Genomic DNA, 22,779 nt, shown 5'->3' with positions numbered 1-22,779 from the left:
CAATAGTACCATATGAATTAAAATAAATCAATTAATTTTTAATACTATTCAGTATTAGCATTACTGCAGCATCAACATCAGCCATATATGGCCCTCAAGTGCTATATGCAAAATTTGTTCTTTTGGACAATCTGAGACACAGAGAAGGGGAGGGATAAGAGAAACTGAAATGAGAGCCCTGGTAGCACTCTTGGGATAACAGCTGGCAACAGCAGTTCCAAGCCTCTGCATACTCTCTTTCTAGAGTAGAATATGAAACATTTTGAATTATTTCACAGGATTAACCTGAAGATAAGGTTGCTTAAATGGTCCAAGCTCCCTTCACCAAGAACACCGAGTCAATAAAATATTTGTTGTGGTTCTTTTCCTTCATTATCCAGCAATCTTCCCGTATACATATATAAACGCATTTAATCGTGGAATACAGAAATTCTTCTATGATAAGCTTTTTATGAAAGGCTTAATTCATTAGAAGTGTTTCAATGGACCCTGCATTATATATAAAAAAAGACTGAAAGGGATGCAAGACTTATCAAATCTATTAGGTGCAGACAGTGACAGAATAATCAAGAAAGGTTACATGAACTTCCCTTTCCCTAAACCACCACAAAATAGGGCCACAAAACATTTCCCAGAACCTCATGATAAATTTTATCTGTCTAAAATCAAAAGCCACAATTACAACATAGCAAAGACTACATCAAGGACACCACTTCATGTTCTACATCCTGGCAAAAGAAGGAAATTTGGCAAGTAAAATTCCATGGTGCTCCAAAGTAGTTCATGTCCTGCAGGACCACCATAGGACAGTGACCAAAAAACGTAATGTGTTGAGAAATTCCCTTCTGAACGCTAATATGATGAGCTGTTAAGCATTCTTGGTAAATAAACAAGTGTTTGATACCAGGAAAAAAAATGCATGGCTAGTTTGGATTATGAAAAGGTATATATATACATACAAAAAAGTGTATGATTAGCTGAGTGCACTCTGTCTCAGAACAATCAATTTTTACCAACCAGGCCTTCCTTGGAATAAAGCTAAGATATTAGAAAGACAGGTTAGCCTGCAGGCTACTTTTGTACACATCTCGTTTCCGGACTAACATGCAGCCTGTGTGCATACCTACTCTTGTAAATGTATGGCAAGAGCAAGACATAGGCTCCCCATGTGAGTTCTTGCTAGGACAAGAACAGCTGGTGCATTCCTCCCTTTTCCAGGGCTGCTTTCCCCATTGGCACTCCTTTGTGAGAGAGCTGTAACCCTGGGACTCAGGGGAAAAAAAAAAACACACACACACAAAAAAAAAACAAAAAAAAAAACCACCACACCACTAAACATACCTGTTTCCCATTTCTCCTGAATGTTCCTTTGACTTGGGATGCCAGGCCGATATTCTGCTTAATAACTGGGCTTTCATTTAAATGCCAGAACAAAAGACACATTTTTCCTACAAGACAAGAAGCATTTTAACAAGACTGAAGAACATATGCCATACGATGAGTGCACAGACTTGTCTGTGGACAACTCTCCTGCCATAACATGGCATTTCAAATGAGGTGGCTACTTACACACCAGTTTAGGAAGTTCAAATTACTGGGGCCTTATATCTTGTTCCAACAAAGAAGCCCTATCACTGTGGAAGAACTTAAGGAGAAGCTGTGCCTTAAAAGACTCCATTGTATATGCCTAGCAAATTTGAGTAGAGTTTTTGGAGAAAAACATTCCACCTTCCCATCTATATGCTGGTATCTAAATACCTATATCTCCACAGTGTCCAAGCACCTCCAATTAGGAAAGGACCCCAAAAACAAGAAAGTAAAAGTAAATCAAACACGCAGTTCAACTCAGATTCACATCAAAAAAAAAAATTACAAAAATCACTCAGCAAATATGACAGATGGCCAAATCCTACAAAGCAGGAAGCTGCGTGCCACCAATTACAAAGAAAAATGATAACATTAAGTTGCCGTTTTTCTTATAAATGCTAAGGGCATAAAGGATACATCCTTCCAGATATCAAGGAAGTTTAATCACCCAGATGAAGTCACTGTTTGAAATACATCTAAAAAATCCAGTTTTGAGCCATGCTTACCCAAAGAGAAGTCTCAAAATGAAGACATGACTTTCTACTGCTCTGCAGCACCAGTCCGAGATGGACTCGGTAAGTCACTTTCTCACTGTTAGGTATCCTGATGTAATAAAAGAAACTACGTAATACAGTATTACATTGACTTTTTTGCTTACTTTTTATTGGAATAAGGAAAAATATATCAAGACAAGTGTTCCCAAGAAAAATTGTGAAAAGCACATTAGCAAAACTAATATTTATTAGAAGAGAAACACATTAAAAAAATATATCAAGAATCATACCTGTTTATAAGCCTTTACATCATTTCAGAAAAGACAAATTTCCTGTCTCCAGTTTTCAAATACAGGATCAATACATTCAGTTCAGTGTAAAAGCCACAAAAGTAAACAGTGGTTTTTTTGCTGCCCTTTTGATTTAGATATTTTCCAGCTGCATAATTCAGTACTTTTCTCTGAGCTTTCTGCAAAATGAGGTGAATTCCATCCCACAGCACAGCAGCATCTGACATTATTTCATTCATTCACATTCATAATGTGTGCCTACCTTGAATATTGATGTTTCTAAAATATATAGACACAAACAGAAATTCCTTGAACAAAGGTCTGGCTGAACTGCAAGCCCAAGTGTAAGGAAAAAATATCTCATTCAGACTCTTCAAAGGAGCCTTCCTTCCTCTTACACAGAAAGATGAGGCTTATAGCATTTTTAAAGTTCCATCAGCTCGTGATGATCAAACTGTAGGAAGAAGCAACACAATCCCATAATGTGTCTTTAATTATTAAATATAAAAAAGGGAACTATTATTTCCTCAAAAACAAATGGTTACTCTATATTGAACTTCTGGGAGACTAAAAGCCATTATAATCCTTGAGAAGGGTAGGAAGGAAATATCACAGAGATCTTTGAAACCACGAATGGCAAAAATGGAACACAGATGACTGTTCAGTCTTGAAAGTACATGGGCATCAGCCAGTAGCAAGTTGTAAGCAAAAGGACACATTTCCTCTCTCAGTGCATAGTTACAATCTGTGGAGTTCCTTGCCAGATGATGTAAATTGTGAAAGTTCATGAAGGCAGGTTCAAAAAGCAAGAGAGATAAAGGTATAGAAGAAATCTGTGTTTCCTCAAACACCGCCGCACCTTTGACAAAAAGAGGTGCTTCACTCAGTGGAGTTTGGAAGATTATTCTCCAGATGCTTGAACTGTTTGAATAGACCTCTCTAGTCATCTGGTATCAGCCAGATGTACGATGAGATACTGGGCTAGCTAATTCCCTACTCTTCCCCACACGACAAGGCAACATCCATGTTGTACTGTACATCCCTTGGGTTTTCGTAAGAGCATCCATTATCTGGAATGAATTTTCAGTGTCACATGCGCTACTCGTTCCCAAGAAGACAGCTTCCAACTATCAGTGTTCAGTATTCTGTCTTGAACCACATGGCTTTTGTACACTGCAGCCTGTCTGTATCCTCAGCTGTGGAAGCTGCTCATGTTTTGGACGTATTGATGACTTTCTTCAACTTTCTCCTTTGCAGAGCCAAGCTTAGGGTTTTGAAGAGAGCGTCCTTGCTGTTCAGAACATTGTAGCGATTCACTTCCACTAACCTGCTGAAATCATATGGCTGAAAGGTGAAATTCAGTGTACGGTAAGGAGAATCTTTTGCCTCAATGACGAAGTCACCAAAGGATTTCTCTTCTTCTGACTCACGTTTAACTCCTGCAGCAAGGAAAAAAAAAAAAAAAACACAAAAAGCCCCACCTGTGATAGACTCATTTTAGTTGGATTCTGCAAGGAGGATATCACAGATAACTCTGTTGAACCTTAACTTTTTCCCCAAAGCTCCTCCTCAGAGATTTCAACTCCTTCAGGATCCAAAATGCTTGGAAGCTGAAGGTAAAGTATAATTACCCTTTCTACTTCCACTAGGCTCCAAAATACAGGACTAAAATACATTTTCATTGTGATAAATTGTTTAGTGCACCCACGATTATCATGCTCAAAATAGGAAATAAAAAGCTCAATTCTTCCTGGAAGTGCTGTTCTACACTAAAATAAAAGACACTAACACCCTGAGGTCAACTGACCTTAGAAGGTTAGTATACACTCCTCAAAATATGGTAACTCGTGTTTTTAGCACCCTACCACTTAAATTTAAATACCAATCTTGAAATAGGAACTTTGCTAAAAATACTTTTGCTTGTTGATATTATAGAAATCGTAGTCTTGAGCCATATTCAAGCTCAAAACTTTGCAACTCTTCATCGTTGATGAGGAAACGCAGCCAGGGCCTGGCAATCATTATAGAGTTAATAGAGATAGCATTAACAGAGTGCCTTAGATCTCCCTTGCCTTCGTCAGTCCTGCACATTCTGATCTATATATTCCAAAGGTTTTCTTCAGGATGCTGCTTCCTCCCAGCATGGGAGAAATAGGACACAGAATTTTGTCTGTCTCTTCTTAAAGGTACAGCTGTATGTTTCATGCCAGTGTTCTTGCTTGATAGACTGAGGTGGGCCTTACAGTCTACATTAATCACACTAAATGAAGCAAGGATCATTTACCACTTGACCTTACACTACAAGGGCACAGGCCACTTTGCACTGAGTTACATCATCTGACATACAGATTAGTCCCCAACACTTTGCTGCTTAGTGGTTTATTCATATCCAATAAACAAATGAACTTCTTATTTAATCTGATTTATAGTGCTTTCCTATATATTCAGAATAATTAGAAGTAACAAAATCAGGTATCAGGGCAAAAAGGTTCAGAAGGAAGCAAAAATATTGGCTAATTTAGGTTCTTCCGGCCTTTAGATTTTTTTTTTTTTAAATTATCAGCCTCTTCTCCCACTTTTCCCTTCCAAAAAACTAGTGGAAGCTGATTCCGCCTTAAATGAAAGTAACAATTTAATAATTATAGAGTAATACTAAGAAGAATGAAAGGAGGGATACTGAGCCCACTGAATTTTCCCTGTCAACACACCCAAAGGATTGTAAAAATAGCTCTTTAAGATACGGCTCCCTTACCTGGAGCTTTGTATTTCTGGAAGGTGTCATTCACCAATGGGAAATGGAGCACAATTGGAGCCTTTGGATTATTATCATCCACAAACATGTAACATTCTTTTGGCTTTTTTTCATCTTCCTCACTCAATTTGATTTTTGGAAAAGGAATTTCCCGCTCCTCACAGTATTTCTGAGTCAGCTCTAAAACCTGTAGTCAAAGAACAAAAATAATTTCAATAGAATACCAGCAACACCTCTAAGATCATCTAACTACAATCCTCAAAGGGAAAGAGACTTTCACAAAAAAAAAGTGACAGAAATCCAACTTCAAATTGGCAGAAGCAGTTTCTCTGGCTGGTGATACAGAAGAATAATGAATAGCAGGACTGAGAACTGCTACTAAACATCAACAGTTTGCAGCTGAAACTTTTTATGTTTTGTCACTCTAAATATATTCACCTTGACATTTCTGCACTTAAAAATAAACACTTGTATATACAGGAAATAACTTGTTTTCATGAAGAAAATCACCAATAGCCACTTTTGCATTAGAAGAGCACATCTAAGTAACAAGGATCATATGAGCTAAGCAAATACTCTTATTTTAGGTAATGATCTGTTTAGGTTTCTGAAAAGTTTTGAATCTTATTACATTTGTCACTTTCCATCTCATCATGACATTCACAGTAAAAAGCATAGTACAATAATATTTGAAAGAGGCCAAGATTTATTTTAATGCACTCTCTCATTAGCGTTTGTATTCAACATCAACGGATCTGCTGCCATTGTGAATATGATTCTGTGCTTTTATTTTCATGTAATAATGCTCAGCTACATCCCTCACCTCAAACGGAGCTTCCCAGGAAAAATTGAATGACAAGATAACATCCACATCCCTCTCTGGCTGAAGTACCAAGGGAAAGGGAGAGTTGATAGAAAAGCCACCATCCACTAAATACAAACTCTCTTCCATGGGGGTCAGCTGGTTGGGAAACGCATCCAGATGAGAGCCTGGAAGATACTCCAAGTAACACAAGTAACTACAATGATTAATAACACACCTCTCGGTACAAGCAACAAACAAAGCTTATGCTGGGGCTAGAAGAAGACGACATTCCAACACGCACATTCATCTGAGACTGACCTGTAAAGTCTGATGATGAGCTTGCCTTATATGTCAGAACATACATAGCGGATCAAATTTTTGCTATGGCGTAAGAAGGGGTAAATTCCCTGACTTCAGTGGAACAAAGTCAAGCTCACTTATATTCTGTTACAGAATACTTATATTGACTGTTACAGAATATTAACACCCTTTTTTATATCCCAGATACAGACTCATTTACCTCTCCAAGCCACAAATTTCTTGATGTTAACATAATCTTTATGAAGATACAATCCCTGCATGAAGTTGAAGGTTTCTCCACACGTGACCCGGGACTTGAAGAAATCCTGAAAAATTTGCAACAAGGGGCCCCCAGGTATAACTAAGCGAGTCTTCAGTCGTGTTGGATCTCGGAAATGGAATCTTCGGCAGTCATCTGCAGAAGCCACAGAAGGATGCAGAACACATAGAAAAATCCTTGTCCAGCTCCAACATTTCAATCAGACTTTTTTCTACAATATTTAACCAGTTGTCCTAAGGCTGAATTTGTCCTCTAATAAAAAAAGTATTGTAATGAAATTTAAATGAGCTGCGTATTCTATAGTTGGATAATTTACCTGCTCTGTTTAAAGGGACATAAATCATTGTCCATATTCATTTCAAACCCACACTAAGAAACTCATTACCAAGTGATGACCGCTTCTCTCTCATAAGACAAGAATAGCATTTATAGTTACAACAAAAGAGTGGGAGGAAAAAACTAGGGCTGCCAAATCAGAGAAGAAAAAATCTCTCCCCCCACTACTTACTATAAGGCTATAACTATCCACCTGAGCAACTCTCAGGCTTTAATACACTTCCCTTTCACTGCTAGGGAGGCATTGTACAAATAGAGAACAATGCATAAACACAAAACCAGCTTATCCAAGATTACAAAAGTCAGACCAAGGAGGGAACTGAAAACCTATTTTCCACCTGCTGCTTAGCAGTCCAGCTTCTATTCTTCCTCTTCTCATAATTAAGACCCCTGCACTGCAGTACATGTTTACAACAGCTCCCAGAACTAACCCAAATGTATAGTCAGTCAGATAACAAAATCCTAAAAAATGAGGAAAAGAAAGTGTATGAAAAACTATAATTACTCTTTTCACTATGTGTGATGGAATGGAATAATACACAGTACAAGAAAGATTTGTCCAAATCCATCCTTTATGCTAATCTTGAAAACTACACACAGCACATTTTTGAGTCATATTATTTGTATGATCATTCCAAAACCAAGAATCTTTCAAAAAATCCTACTATTTTAATGTATGTTCTTACCTACAACTTTGATAACATCTTTGAAAGAATCTAGAAAGCCCAGTCCTATACCAACCACCTTCAGGCAGATATCATCCAAGCTTGCAGCAAAGGCACTGCCCCACATTCCTGCAGGAGAAACATGGAAGAATTTAATATTCAAGAGGCTTTTCACAGTGTAATCTAAAGGCCTATAATTCAGCTGCCATTTGTCATGGGAGAGGGCTGTCACTTGACCCCTACTATTCTAACAGGTGATGTTTAAAGTTTAAACCTTTGCGTTAATCATGTGACAAATTCTGATGTAATAATATAATGCAGAAACTTCTCCAAGAGAAAAGCTCTTCTATCAGCAAGGGAAAGATAGCAAGAGAAGGGGAAGACCTAAAGCAGAAGTTTTTGACAGGCAGCTCATAATAGAGTCTTCTTGCAGACTCAGAACATCAGACTGCAGTACTATGAATCTACACGTAAACCTCTGGAGAAAGATTTGACATTTTTCCCCTTCTTCAAATTCTTTAGGAAGGGACAAAAAGGCATGGGTTTAAGTTGATGAGTCCCAAAAGCAGCTTAGCTCCTTTCCATCTCCCCATTTTATTCATCACTGTAAGAATATACCTTGTAGAAAACAAATCCTAGGCTCTGGACGTTTCTGGACGAGCCGTCCCATGAAGAACTCGCTGTCGAAGTCCTCTGTTCGGACAAAAGCTCCATATTTGCGAAATCCAACTTCATAGGGAGTGAACTCACACCATTCTAAGAACAAGCCAATAGGATATTTACTCATCTCAGAGTAAACATCGGTGAAAATACTCATTTGATTCCTGTTCACACAAGGGAGACAGAAGGGAGTCTCCCTCCACTTCTTTCACCATCACTATGGATTTCCCTGCCACTCTTCTCAGTAAGCCTCTGTCTTACACATGATTAATAAAAGCTCTTGTACAGGCTTTCAACAACTAAATACAACCTCCTTTCTTCCTGGCTTTTGAGGAAAAAAAGAGTCCCATCTTGCTCCATCTTGACTTTGTTACTGCAGAAATAACCTGCCTGTTTTACTTCCACTTTAAACCATTTTGATGGCTCCCTTTTCCACCACAAATGGAAGCTATTTCATTTTTCTCAGCCTTTCTTCACACTACTTACCATCTCTCAGCAACTATTACGGTACTGACTTGAAAACTCAGTTGACCCACTGTGTCAGGCTTCATTGTCTGCTTATCAAAGTGTCCCCTCATGCTTGAAAGCTTTCCACAAATATTTACAAATCAAATTCATTGTCATACACACACACTCCTCCAGAACAAAACAAACAAACAAAAAGTTTGTTACCACTGCTAATGGTACACAGATGGACACAAGCATTTGTGTTACTGTCTCACTGTATCTATCCTCTTGTTGCATCATATTTAAAGTTTCAAGTGACCTGGAATAGGACTGGCCTTCATTTTTTACTGTAATTGTATAACCAACAAGAATCCAGGCTGCTAAATACCACAGTTTTGATGATGCATGCTACAAGGTTGCCAATCCATCATTTTACATGAATCCTACACAAATTGATTATCTGAGACTATAAAAGAAAGTAGGTCACCTAATTACCAAGGACTTTAATTCTCTGATTCAGACACAGACTCATGAATCTTCCCTCTCAGCTCCTGAAAGTTTCAGGCACTTTCTAGCAGAACATGTGGAGTGGCCAGCAAAGTTGAATCTCATTTCTGTTATAGCCATGATGACATTTGCCATCAGGATGATAACACTCTGCCAACCAGTATCCTATGGCCTCTTGCACTACCAACTGCTGCTTCAGCCACGTTTCCTGTTGTCAGCTACTCACTACCCAAGGAACTGGATAGGTGAAAGGAATTTCTGGATTTTAGCAAACAAAAATAAATTTGCCATGTTCATACCTGCAAAGTCACCACTGCTAATATTGGGCCTCACATTGACAGCTGCATAGATAGGATAGGGGTTCTGGGCCCATTTCACTGCTTCTTGCTGATCGGACAGCTTTGATGGATCTTCCTGGTCACAAGCAAGGAAAGAGAAGCACACTTTAGTCAGGTAAGTTCTGTGCCCATACTTTGATAATTTGAAGCTGTTGCTTAGCATTTCTGATTAACAATACTACTAATTCAAAGTCCCTTTTCCTCCCGCTGTCCATGCACATGGTTAGATTTTGCCAGAATATTTCTGCAGTTGCATATTTAGAGTGTCTGGTGTTATTAATAAACTAGTTACCCCTCTGATTTCTGATTTCAATTAGCATAGCAAATACTGCACAGTAACGCCATTTTGCAAAACCAAGATCATTCTCTCAGGCTTAACCTACCCAATATAAAAGCCATTAATTTAACAACAGTCATTCCAAATAAACACTCCATTTTTCTATAGCACTGATCTATAGTAAAGAATTTTGAAGTCATAAAGAAGGGTGCTGGGAAACCCGGGGCAGAAAGTGATGACAACTCCCTATGTTTATTCCACAATACCATCTATTCCAGAACAGCTCACAAAGGTAGCGAGCAATTGGTTTCTTAACAAACACCACGTGGGTGGGCAGAGCTCCCACCTGGAAGACAAACAGCAGTACACATCCAAACGTGAACTCTCTCACCTTCTGTTGTAGGAAATATTCCACAATAAGGCCCCATAAATCTGTAAAGGAAACTTTCCGTCCACTAATCTCCATTGCATTCAGCTCCTGGAAATAGTATTTCAGTCGTTCTGGGGAAAATGCCCCTGTTTTGCTGCTGGACACAGTACCCTGAGCTCTTCTGATTGCATCTTGAAGGTCTTTCTGCGACCAGTCAGGGTCTTGATATAATGTTGATAAACACCTGAAAATGCTTATATTAATGTCATCTTTAATAATGACCCTTGTGTAAACAATAATTTTATCTAGTTATAATTAGTGCTGCATCACTGAACTAAAAGCTTGAGAAGTCTAGCTAAAAGACAAAACATTGTGAAAAGAGACCATAACAATGGATCTCCAAAACATGCTGAAAACCCTGACACCTACAAGACAACTTCATCCTGACAGCTAACCTACCTTTCAAAAATGTTCCAAGCATCATATGCTAGCACACATGAATCAGTTCATGACTACGAGTTAACTCCAGGCCATAACAACCCCGAGAGACTGTTTGACAGCAAGAGTGCTACTGCATACGGCAATAGAGGCCATAGCCTTCATCAGAACACAGGTCTGATTAAATAAGAAACTAGTTTGGAATACTGGCTATCCACATGAACAGGTACCTACATTTGTTTGAAAGTCTGTCTCTGAATTAAAAGGGGCAGGCCAGATCACAAGGTTAGTGGAAGAATACTAGGTACACAGGAGTTAATTTAACACATAAAGCTCTGGAAGGGAGGATTATACTGTCAGGTTGCACAACTCCTCAGTGAAATCATTTCACGAAAACAATGTGTACTTACGGGGGGATGATTTCACCACAAACCCCAAGAACTGAGCTACTGAAACATTCTAGCCATGTCTAACATTTCAGCACATTGCTCCAGTCCACCAAAGGGCAAGCTGGTGCTATTTCTCTATTCAGCCACATACGCCATTTTGGAAGGTAGTGACATAGTGGTCCGTGTGGACATGTTTCCAGTGACTTGCACCACCTCAGTTATCTTCTTGGCAAGAGCAAGGAAATGGGGAAAGTTTTTGCAGACAGGGCTCTGAGGGAACACACAGCAGTTTTATTCATACAATACGTTCTAATATTCGACTACCAGGCTTGCAAAAGCATCAGATTCATAAATTTAGCCAGTAGCTGTATGCGTTAGAAGTGCTAATGAATCTCTCAGACTCTTTAGGATCCCTATCAGAATGCACGGGTGAGAACTGATAAAATATTTGACTTCATTGTCTGTCTATAGGTGGCACAAATGCAGTTTTGGTCTTATTTTGCACCAACGCTACCACGTTCACCTATAAGTTTCTGGAATCAAGACTGCATGTAACATACCAGGTAGAGCCAGAAATGCCACAGAGATACATCGCAGCATCCAAAAGGCCCAGCTGCTGAAGCCCAGCGAGACTGCCATAGAACGAGGTCAGTGCTCTCATCCCACCTCCAGAGCCCAGTACCGCTACGACTGGAACCTGCAGACAGCAAACTCAGGAGTCACACTCAGACTTTTGAATTGCCAATAAATTACAGAACTAATCCCATCTAAGTCTCATTCTTATGAAATTAAGAGATAAAAATCTCTATTTCTATTTACATTTCAAGTAATTTCAGGTTTGATTTCAACCAGAACTCCTTTCTCTACTTTAATCGAAATATATTGTTTACTATAAAACATAGCAATGTCATCTTAGGGACAGTCACTTACCGAAATTGTTATGTATATTATCACACATTTACTTGCATGCCATCCAATATACACATAAGAACAAAAAAAGGCAATCATTCTTATAACGGCACCCAAAGATCACAGAGCAAGGTATCAGGCTATCTATATATAACAGTGTCCTCAAATCATCAATTAGGAAGCTGTTCCTGTGGTCTGAGCTTCAATTAACCATTCTGAAACAGAGACTTTCCCATCACAATTCAGAGCTCAAAGCCCAAGATACAAGAGTTCAAGCAAAGAAAGTACATACATTCTGAAATTTCAATTTTTTGTGTTGTAAAACACACACACACCCCCCTCAAAATTTTAGCAATATAACAACATTTGAGACTTCAGATCTGAAATGTCACAGGGATCTGGCTCACGCCATGGTGAAGGCGAACCATGTTTTCTGTTGGTTACAGGCAAAGAATCCTACAATACCTAATTATCAACCAAGCACAAAGATTTTATGCATCTTACTACAGCACTGTGCTGAATACCTCATCTTTTGGAGGGGATGCTTTTAAGTGAAGAGTCTTCCTCAGTGCCTCAGAAACTATTTTCTTCCTTTTGTCCAAAAATTCTCTCTCCTCTTTACAAAGGTCAAAACCCAGACGTATATCAAGATCCCAAGTGCTGAAATAGAAATTAAGACAAAAACACCCAAAATTTTGGAGAATTTGTAATTACCAGGGAAAAGCAATTTCTGTGAACACACAATCTAGGTGCTGATCTGAATCACTGGATCAAACTCTTAAATGAAGTTTTAGTGTATGTCTATACACCAGCTATTTTGTAACAACAGCTTTTGGAATTAAAAATTAAACTTCTCCCTATTGTATTTCTCCCTTAACGTCTAAGTACAAAGCTTGGTCAAACAGTATTCAGATTAAGTTTCAGGAATTTTACAGAGGAAGAAAAGATTCTCAGTAGGTGAAGATGACTGTATGAGGAGCAACTGAGATTACTGTATTGACATGGATGGAGAAATGAGGGGAAGAGCGATTTTAAAACAGAAGTTTCTGAACTTAAGAGGCAGAAGGGGACAACTGAATACCAATAAACTTGCTATGAATTTGTAAAAGGGGAGCAGGATCTTCAGTTAATGACTATATACCCAATGACACTACTAACTTACGAGCCAACTGCTCGGTTTTGTGTGTTCTTCTTTCCTCATACTCCTTTCTTGCACCCTTCCTTTATTTGATAGTTCAAGCTCTTCACACACTGATGTCCTTTCCTGTTTGTCAGCACAGCACTGCACATATTCTGGGAACTATCAGTATCTAACAAAGCTACTTAATATTTACACCATCAGCTATTTTACATTTAAGTATCAGGAACACAAAATTTGTTCAGATTTCAGCAGGACTGACACCAATCTGTATCTGCAAAGTGAAGAGTCACAGCCTTCAGAAGAAAAACAACCAAAGATATTTTTCTTTAATCTATCCCAAGAGATCAATGGAGACAACAGACCTCCCCAGAATAGTGGGGAGAGTCACTCAGCTCCTTCACTATGAGAATAAAGGCCTTTCCTGATTTTTAGAGGTCTTTGAGGTTCCCACTCACCTCTCTTCAGTTTTCAAAGTCATATCCAAACTTTGTCCCTGTGAAAAGAGAGAACACATCTTGCAACTGATAGCAACTACATAGGTGGAAATACTAACTAGAGGTTATGCCATCAATGGGGTCACCAGATACTAACCAGAACAGCACTCCCACCCACAAAACTACATCTCGGGAACACCTTGCCCTTGCACCTGTTTCAGACATTTTCAATAGTCTCCACAGAGAATAAAAACATGTACTCAGAGAGCAGGGGGGAAAAATTATTTCTTCTGCAAGCTTCTTGCTTTTCTCCTCCTCTGATATTTTTCTTTCACACCCTAATAGACTTTTTGCTTTGGAAAGTTATTAACTTCATACTTTTTTTGCAAGATCCAACCGTGAAAACATTTTTAGACGAATTGTGCTGAGTAATCTCAATATTTCATTCTAGATATCTAAGAAAACAGCACTCCTAAGAATCACGTGCAGCTTAAGTTTCCAAATGCCTATAGGCAATGGGGGAAAAAGTTATCCCAAGCATGTTAAAACAAGTGCGAAATGTTGACATTACCTCTCCCAGAGAAACGATTCTATCAACTTTTTGTCCAGTAGGAAGGGAATTAACTGGTACAGTCCCCAATCCCAGAACTGTAGTATGCTTTTCAATATCAGGGTTCATACCATCCTAATAACAAAAAAAGTGTTATCTGAGCTCTCCAGAAAAAAGTTAAAGATATGACTTTCATATGTCAAAACAGCAAACAAAACAATCCTTAAGATCATTATAACTAAATCTTTCCCAAAAGTCTAAGGCTTTTCAAGATCATCCTGCTCTCTGCTTGACAGATCTTTGCTGGGATTATTTCTGTCACTCAAATAGCTTCCTTTTTTTTTTTTTAATATAGCTGTCTGCCACAAGCAAAAAATCTTCATCTCCAAATATAAAATTTCCCCCAAAAATAGTTGTGTTCTGACATGTGTCAGAAAGCTCACAAGCGAACTTGCATTCTGTCTTCAAAGCAGGATTTGGAAAAGATACCAACAAGGCAACAGCATTAGACATACAGAAAAAAATACCGCAAAATAGGAAATAAGATAATAGCCTTAGGGACAAACGGGAGCATGTAATTAAAAAACATAATAATCTTTACAAGCAGAGCAAATTAAAGTTTGCCAGAAAATCTTTGAGTTTTCTCCCATGTTGGATTAGCAAGTAGCAAGCTCTCTCAATACAGAGCTGTGTGCAGATTCCTAAATTTAAAAGAGGCATATTAAAAAAAACCCTCACATCACAGGGCCACACTCAAACCTTCAGAGTCTACCAGGTGGGCTGGAGCCTTTACACTGGCCTCAACCCTTGGGAGGAGGCAGCACCTTAACGAAACAACAGGTTGTCACCCTTCTCACAAAAAGAAGGAACTACCCATAGATTTCACAGATGTTTTCTGACCAAAAACAGCTGTCCTGAGTCAAATGTCCCTCTCAGCCCACTGTCCTCCTCCTAACAGAGGCAAATAACATGCATTTTGGTACAGGGCAAGCAACATTACTACATTCCTGGCACTCTCCTACCTCTGATAAGAGAGGAAAGGTCAGACTGGATAGCTTTGTGCTCTATGCCAGCTCTTGAAGGAGTATGTTCTGCTAGCTACCGGGGGTGGTTTGGTTGAGGTACACCACCTGGGCCAGTCTCCGTGGTTGACTTCTACCCTGTTTTTGCTTGCCTGGCTTTCAGTTTTTGACTGCTTAAGTCCAGGTCTCTCCCTTCAGCTCATGTTTGCTGCCCAGTCCAACCCCATGGCAAAGCTATTCTTCCATATTCCTTTTTGTGTCCTCTTCTCTGTAGCTGCCTCTAGAGTAGTCAAGATCACCATCTGCATTCATGCTGCCCAACTGCTTGTGGGGATGAATAACATCACAGAATAAATAGTTTCCTTGCTCTCATTTTTGGTGTCTGGCTATACTGGGAGCAGTCATCACATGAATATTTAGTCACTCCTATGGGATACACAAACTGCATGGGTACCTGTAGAAACTGTGAAGTGATAGGTAAAGTTAAATAAGCCTCTGGAAGTGGCACGTGCTCTACAAGTTTCTAATAGAAAAGACTTGCTATAGAGTATCTCAACAGCTGAAAGTAAAGACGTCTTCATGTAGCACGCATGTGCAGATTCACATTTTTTAATCCCCAAGTTTGAACAGATTTTAAAACGTTCGGGAGGGTATAATTTTAAGACAAATTCACCTCCTTACCCAATGTCAAAGATCCAATGAGAAGTCTGACATTTTTATTCAGTTTTTAAAATAAAAAATAGTAGTGTGTAAAAAGCAATGATAAAGAAAAACTTCTCTCTCTGCGCATAAAGTCCTAATGCATAACCAGAAAAATCCGTTCAAGACAGGCTTTTAGCCTAGAAAATTTTAATCTGAGCAGTTACAACATTAGAGTTAAGTTTGATCACAAAGGTATATCTGGAAGCGATGAGTAACCTTAATAACAGATGGTCCCTAGCACCACATACATATATAGTACTCCACAAGAAACTTGCTTCCAATGCAAGCTTTTGACAGCCAGACGTACCTGAGTAATATACCCAAAACTGACATCCTGGAATATCTGAAGAAGTCCCTAGCCTTCTTATGATCAAATTAAGGCCGTTCAATTTATGTTTAAGGATATTTTCATGGACCAAAGGCATTGGTTTCAGAGTGGATTTATTCAAAAGTGGACTGTAAACTTTGTAGCAGTCAGCACAGATGCTTACCTGTAAGACAGATACGGTTTGCTGCAGCTCCACTTGCAGTTCCAGACACATTTCTTTATCCATATGAAAGACAAACGAGGTTCCGTAATCCTTCTCATTGTCAGGTCTCCAAGGAATACACAACTGCTTCTGATACGCCCCTGGAACAGACAGCTTGACCTCACAGCTCCCTGTGCATTAGAGTAAGAAGTTGAGGCCATAGAAACCATTTAAATAAATGTCGCAAATAAGATACTTGTTTAAGTGTAGCTGAGACTACGAAAACACAAGCAAAGATTCTTGTGTGGTATGCACTGGAAGTGACCCAGTATTATTTAGTATTAAAAATAAAAGCAAAATTAACTTAAAAAGTCAATTTTGTAGTCAGTAAATAAAAATACACTGTATAGACAGAGAATCAAGTCTTCCCTCTCTCCCAAGGAATAAACGTGCTGAAAAGTACATCTGACTTAAACTCTGCAGGCAGCCCTACCTTGCTGTTTCTCTTTTGCTTTTTCCTCTTTGTTGACAGTGCCTTGCAGAGACAAGCAAGGATGAACCTGTGAAAAGAAGAAACCAGCTCTGGTTATGAGGTTTTCCTTCACTTTGTTGAAGCTTAATCCACATACTATAGTAGGTTTAGGTTTACAGCTGCAAGCTGTCAAAAAAATTAAGGATTATTTTGATCTTACAAATAAAGAGCAAGTTCTGTTTCAGCAGGAAGGGATTATCTGCTCGTTTCAAAATCAAAACCACCTTTTCTATTCCAGTTACTAATTTTTTTTGCAAGCAGTACTTCATAGTTACCAGTTCTCAACACCTGGGGTTTTCTGTAAAGCCAACAGGTTTTACCTTTTCTTAATGCATGTGTGAGTACCTATTCAGAACCTGTTCAGATCCAAGCAAGCACTTCATAAATTCTGCCATGACTTTCTGTCCTTGGATTGTCCATGTCCTCATGAAATTTAGTCTCTCACACCATTCAATCATCAGCTTCCCTTCTAGGACAGCAGATGAGATACTTAATTGGCCATTATTGCTCTCAAAGATAAGAAACTACTCCCCTGCTTGAACGTAAGACTGATTTGCTAAGGGAAATAGGAACACAAAGGACTCTCTCCTGTGAAACAGTTTGCAGAACTGTGCTGTTAAATGCCACCAATTTTTCCTGAAAAACTGTTAAAACTCTGCATTTCAACAACGATGAACTCTTTCACATCCTTTTCCCCTTACTAAAAAACATCACTCCGGTCCCTTTCCTTTGGGGGGAGAAAAGAGGTGGTAACACCTGTATTTTTAATGTATAACACATGGATTTTTTTGGACTGATTGCCCCAAGAAAACAGACAAATCCCTCAAGATGAGGTCTCCCACTCTCAGACTAGAGAGTTATCACCTACTTACTAATGGCACTGATAAAAGCTTAGAAATAATAGGTGTTAAGATAAGAAGGGGGCTATACCTGGCCAGCATGTAGGCTAGAAAACTCAGTACAATCTGCAAGACTCACCAGCCTCCTAAAGACATTTGGTGTTTATATCTTTTAAAACAGCCCCACTGGAAAAAAAAAAAAATACCATTTCTGTGAGTTGGTATAATGTTTTAAAAATTGAAGCTTTTTCAAACAGAAAATTAAAAAAGAGAGGCACATGCTGGAGAGAATAGGAGCTATTTGGATGCAGGAGTTGAATTCCCAATAATTTTTGTCCTCTCACTACTAAAACCCTACCTTCAGAAGTAAATCGCAACATATATGTAATTCATTTCCATGTACTCACCACAAGGACTCCATTGGTCAATACCTCTGTAGGGGCATCTGAGCTGTGAAAGGAAGAGATTTAATGCAAATGAGTTTTGTTTTTAATTTGCTTCATCCTACTTTACAAACCAACTGCCTGGATAAGAGGTGGACGAGAAAGGTCCTCAGTGTGAGAGATCTATGCAAATTAGACTGACACCAAGTATACTTCCTTTCAGAGAACAACGGGGGAAAAAATACTGAAGAAAAAATTCCTCTGCAACTACAAGCATATGGTATAAGGTCTCCCCATCTCAGTTATTTTGATAACCTAGAGAAATAGGAGAAATAGACTGTCAGATAGATTCAGTTGTTTATATTGCAAGGTTAACTGTGTAAGCTTTCCACTCCTAAGTAACTCTTCCACAAATTGTTCATTTCCTTTGCAGCACTGCCATTCCCATGAAGTCCAGCAAAATTTTGTTTCTTTTTTGGTACCCCAAAAATTTTGGTGACTAGAGCTTTAAAGTATATTTGTGATCAGCCATTGGTGAATTAACTCAAACACCAGAGAACTGTAAAGCGTTAGCCTTCTTATGGGCAAGACTGTCTCTGCACAGAAAAAGCAACTAAGACAACATATCTGCAGAGCACAAGTTCATTCAGCTCTTCAGGCAAGACTCACCATTTCTCCAAGTAAAACTCTACATCCAGCTCTTCATTAGCCTTTGAAAATAAAAGTTGGACAAAGGTGAGCCTTGATCTTGAATATAATTAAGTTTTTCCACGAGATTAAGCTTTCTTCCTGTTACAAACTATAGTAACTATTTCTGGTGCTTTTACAAAAGCTCCAATTAGATTTTGGAAGATGTAAATTTTTATGCCTTCTGTTGTTGTTGTTCTTTAAAAATTCCTCTCCTCCCGGGCATATCCTACATGACCAGACACATCTATGTTTGAGGAGACAAGCGCACACAAGTGAGAGTTGGCTCTCGGGTCCATTACTCTGCTAATAAGAAAAACACACCCTCTTTTGGCTCAAGTACCACTGCAGTGCCACCTCTGCAAACAGCTTCTACGTGAGGTTTCATGCTTCCTCCCATTTGTTATTACAGCAGATCGCACTCCTAGCTCATTGCTGTCTTTGTCTCACACAGACTTTAATCCAGTCATCTTTTCCCCTGCCATAGCATACAGTAAATGCTTGATACCAGAACTAACGCAGCTTTTAAAATAACTGAGTAGAAGCCAATTTGGGTAATTCTCTTTACTGAAGTTGAATTTTCCAGTTCCATAATTACTGATCAAGATGACTTGAGCATTCAGCAAACAGGATAGAGTTAGGGGGAACGAGGGAGCTACTAAGCCTCTTTCCGTGATCAGAAATCATTTAGAGTGCCTGGGACACTGACCAACACCTCCCTGCTAACTGCATACCAGTTAGTCTGCTTCTGACCACACCAACAGCACTGCAGCCCCATTTCTCAAGAACACACATCGTTAGCTCACCTTTAATCCAGACCTATTGTAGCAATGTGTTTGAGGCAGTTACGGAGAAGATCAGACTGGTGATATGGCTTTAGCTATGCAAAACAAGCTGTCTTGTTGCAAGTGCAGGTGCACAGGGACTGAGAGTAGCCGATACGCACCAATGTCACCCACATGAAGCAGAGGTTAAATGTAACTGAACGTATCTCAGGTAAAATAAGCTTTTCTTAGGCTTTTGACTTATTAAATACGGAGATAACCTTTGCAGCAAGAAACTTCTGCAAACTGATGACAATCAACCAAATAAGACAGTCTGCAGTCCCAAAATGACTGCTAACTGGAAATACCTTTCCTTTTAAGCCCAGTTTATGCCCCTCTCATCTCCTGAAAAATCAATTCCCTTTAAAAGTGTTTTAACATCTGAGAGACAGCAGTCATCCCAAGTTTCATTTAGCATGGCATCCCAAAGACTGTGGAACACACACACACACACACACACAAAAAATCACTAAGGATTTAAGAAACTCCTCAGATGACAGTAAAACCACATATGCTGTCATCACCTGCTGACGCATTTTCCCCTTCTGGCTTCTACAACACAGATAGATCAACCAGCACACACTGCCGATTTCTGTCATGATGAGCTGCAGCTATTCATAGTTGACCTGGGAAGAAGCCAGGGACTAACCTCAGGGTTCAACCTGAAAGTGCGCAGCAGGGGCTGACCCGGCTTCATGCCCCCTACATCGAAGACGACAGAAGTGAGCTCATCGCTGACGAGGACATCCTTATCATAGAGTGTCAATTCCAGAATGTTCTAAAGCCAAACAGAAACAAACAGCCTCAGATGAAGAGACAGAAACACTTCCACAAACCTGAGTAGCTGTATACAACAGACACTTTATGCATTAATCAATACCCTTCCCCACTCTCACTCCTAAAGACAATTCACTATTTCCAGCAGGACTTACAGCATAGTTAAGCAAAAAGCTTCTAGTTGACGGGACATGGTGTAGTGGGCATGGTAGTGTTGGGTTGACGGTTGGACTCGATGATATTACGAGGTCTTTTCCAACCTTAATGATTGTATGACAGTGTTTAGCTAAAAGATTTTCTGAGCTTCCCAACTAGAGAGAGGCCTCAGCTGAATGCACGTGGCAGTACCCTCCACCAGCTTCAGGCACAGATTTGCCTGAGGAAGCAACAGCAATTTCCACTCTTTCAGCATGATTCAGTCCAGGATGTTATAGGGACCTATCACTTCCTGCTCAGCCCGGTCTCAGAGCAGGTCAGTCCAGCAGAAACTAATTGAAATAGACTCAAGGAGTACATATGGCACCCAAAAAATGGCCTCGCAGCAACTAGCTTTCAAGGAGACAAGACTGAACTTAGAATTGTGCTGGCACAGCCTCGCAGCAGTAACCGGACCGAGGCTTCAGGAGCCTGCAGGGGAAGAAAAAGCTCACACACTCTAAAGCTTAGTTTGCAATTTTCTTACCATTTAAGTCAACTACCATTCCACCTTTGTCACCAACCATTATGGAAAGGTACTCCAGCGAGGGGGATAGTTTCTTGTTAATAAGCACATTATCCCAAAGCCTAGGATGTTATTCAATAGTGCCATAGTAAAACTAATCTTTTCAAGTACAGTTTCCTTCCCTCTACCATTAGTGTCTACTTTGAAAATGAATGCTGGCAATCTGAAGACTTTGTTCAATACTCTGTTAGGTCCTGCACAGACAGCAGACAGATGTACTGTCTCTAAGAGTTTTGCTTTTCTCGACCATGGGAACTGATGGCAAAATTTGACTGAATGAACTAAGTGGCAAAGTGATCTGAAATTTAGTTCCCATTATCCTCACTCAGCCACTTGGCTGTGTAAGGCAAGTAGAGCTACAATAAGGCAACAGCTACTCCGTGAAAGTAGACGCAACCCTCAAATAGCAACTTGCTTCATCAAGGAATTTCCTTGAACTCTACCAGGTAGTGCCATAACTTCCCTTTCCTGAGTTGCATTACAAGGATATTTATGGAAAATTCTAGCTGCAATTTACATGAGACTGCAGTTACAAACCGCTGTGATTATCACTGGACGTGCATAGTACAGCTTTTCGTACCACTGAAGACGACTGACACCTTACAAGCAACACTGGTTTTGAGGGTAATGAAGATCCCTTGGTTTTGAATAAAGTGTCAAAAGTAAGCCAGTAGAGAAATGCAGGTAGCCCAACCAGCTCCACAAGGTGCACTCCTTACCTTGACGGCACTATGGATTCGATACTGGAAAGTTTCATTCCATTCTGGGTTATCAGAGTTGTCAACAACCTGAGTTCGGGAGACTATGGGAGACGCAGTGGGCAGTTTTAGCTCCACGTAGCAGTCGGCCTTGGACACTAGAGCAGAGAGTGTGGAGACAGATATCAGAACAACTTTAATCAAACATACTCTTCCCCATGAGCTCCTCATTTTCTAGAGCTCATTGCACCACAGAAACGTGCAAATTTAAGGCTGGACTTGTAAAGCAAAAGCCTTTAATGAAGTACACATCTTTAAACAGCAGCAAATTGAACACTAGGTACCTGTATTTCTTTTTTCTGGTTCATCCAAACCATAAGGCCCTTAATAAAAGGGACGTCTACTCAAAACCTGGAAGAGCAACTTTTCAAAAAAAGATTGCTGCCTCTTGTCCTGTCACTGGGCACCACTGGAAGAGTCTGGCTCTATCTTCTTAACACCCTCCTTTCAGATACTTGTACACATCGGTAAGATTCCCCTGAGCCTTCTCTTCTGCAGGCTAAGCAGTCACAGATCTCTCGGCCTTTTCTCATGAGAGATGCTCCAGTCTGCTTACAGTCTTAGTGGCCCTTCGCTAGACTCTCTTCAGTGGCTCCAATATCTCTCGTAGCGGAGACCCCAGACCTAGACACAGCACTCCAGATGCAGCCTCACCAGTGCTGAGTAAAGGGGAAGGATCACCTCGCTCGTCCTGTTGGCAATGCTCCTCCTAATGCAGCCCAGGATACCGTTAGCCTTCCGTGCGGCAAGAGCACATTACTGGCTTATGGTCAGCTTGCTGTCCACCAGCACCCCCCAGCCCTTTTCTGCAAAGCTGTTTTCCCGCCTATTGGCCCCCAGCATACACTGGTGCACAGGGTTGTTCCTCCCCAGATGCAGGACCTTGCATGAGGTTCCTGTCAGCCCCCTTTTCCAGCCTGCGGAGGTCCCTCTGGAGAGCAGCATTTGGTGTACCAGTCACTCCTCCCAGTTTTGTAACATCAGCAGACGTGCTGAGGGTACACTCTGCCCCATCATCCAGATCATTAACGAAGACATTGAACAATATGGGACCCAGAATTGATCCCTAGGTTACACCCCTAGTTACTGGCTTCC

General features: G+C 39.9%; 1 protein-coding gene across 1 annotated transcript in view; it reads right to left on the bottom strand.

Moving 5' to 3' along the window:
- Positions 1-22,779, bottom strand: part of PLA2G4F (phospholipase A2 group IVF) — a 46,662-nt gene that overhangs the window by 16,141 nt on the left and 7,742 nt on the right. The window contains exons 4-23 of the mRNA XM_075152085.1: positions 21,646-21,782; positions 20,078-20,206; positions 18,587-18,627; positions 17,942-17,984; positions 16,657-16,723; positions 16,185-16,354; positions 13,991-14,104; positions 13,441-13,478; positions 12,369-12,504; positions 11,496-11,632; positions 10,130-10,352; positions 9,423-9,537; positions 8,128-8,265; positions 7,531-7,638; positions 6,449-6,643; positions 5,947-6,113; positions 5,124-5,310; positions 2,372-3,810; positions 2,094-2,190; positions 1,342-1,448 (exon numbers count right to left, since the gene is read on the bottom strand). Coding sequence (XP_075008186.1) covers positions 3,581-3,810; positions 5,124-5,310; positions 5,947-6,113; positions 6,449-6,643; positions 7,531-7,638; positions 8,128-8,265; positions 9,423-9,537; positions 10,130-10,352; positions 11,496-11,632; positions 12,369-12,504; positions 13,441-13,478; positions 13,991-14,104; positions 16,185-16,354; positions 16,657-16,723; positions 17,942-17,984; positions 18,587-18,627; positions 20,078-20,206; positions 21,646-21,782 — 2,375 coding nt within the window. The 3' untranslated portion in view covers positions 1,342-1,448; positions 2,094-2,190; positions 2,372-3,580. The remainder of the gene's footprint in view (positions 1-1,341; positions 1,449-2,093; positions 2,191-2,371; positions 3,811-5,123; positions 5,311-5,946; positions 6,114-6,448; positions 6,644-7,530; positions 7,639-8,127; positions 8,266-9,422; positions 9,538-10,129; positions 10,353-11,495; positions 11,633-12,368; positions 12,505-13,440; positions 13,479-13,990; positions 14,105-16,184; positions 16,355-16,656; positions 16,724-17,941; positions 17,985-18,586; positions 18,628-20,077; positions 20,207-21,645; positions 21,783-22,779) is intronic.

This window comes from Calonectris borealis, chromosome 5 (genome assembly GCF_964195595.1).
Source record: "Calonectris borealis chromosome 5, bCalBor7.hap1.2, whole genome shotgun sequence".
Lineage (NCBI taxonomy): Eukaryota > Metazoa > Chordata > Aves > Procellariiformes > Procellariidae > Calonectris > Calonectris borealis.
The sequence above is the reverse complement of the archived record's forward strand: the minus strand, read 5'-3'. Positions and strand labels throughout refer to the sequence as shown.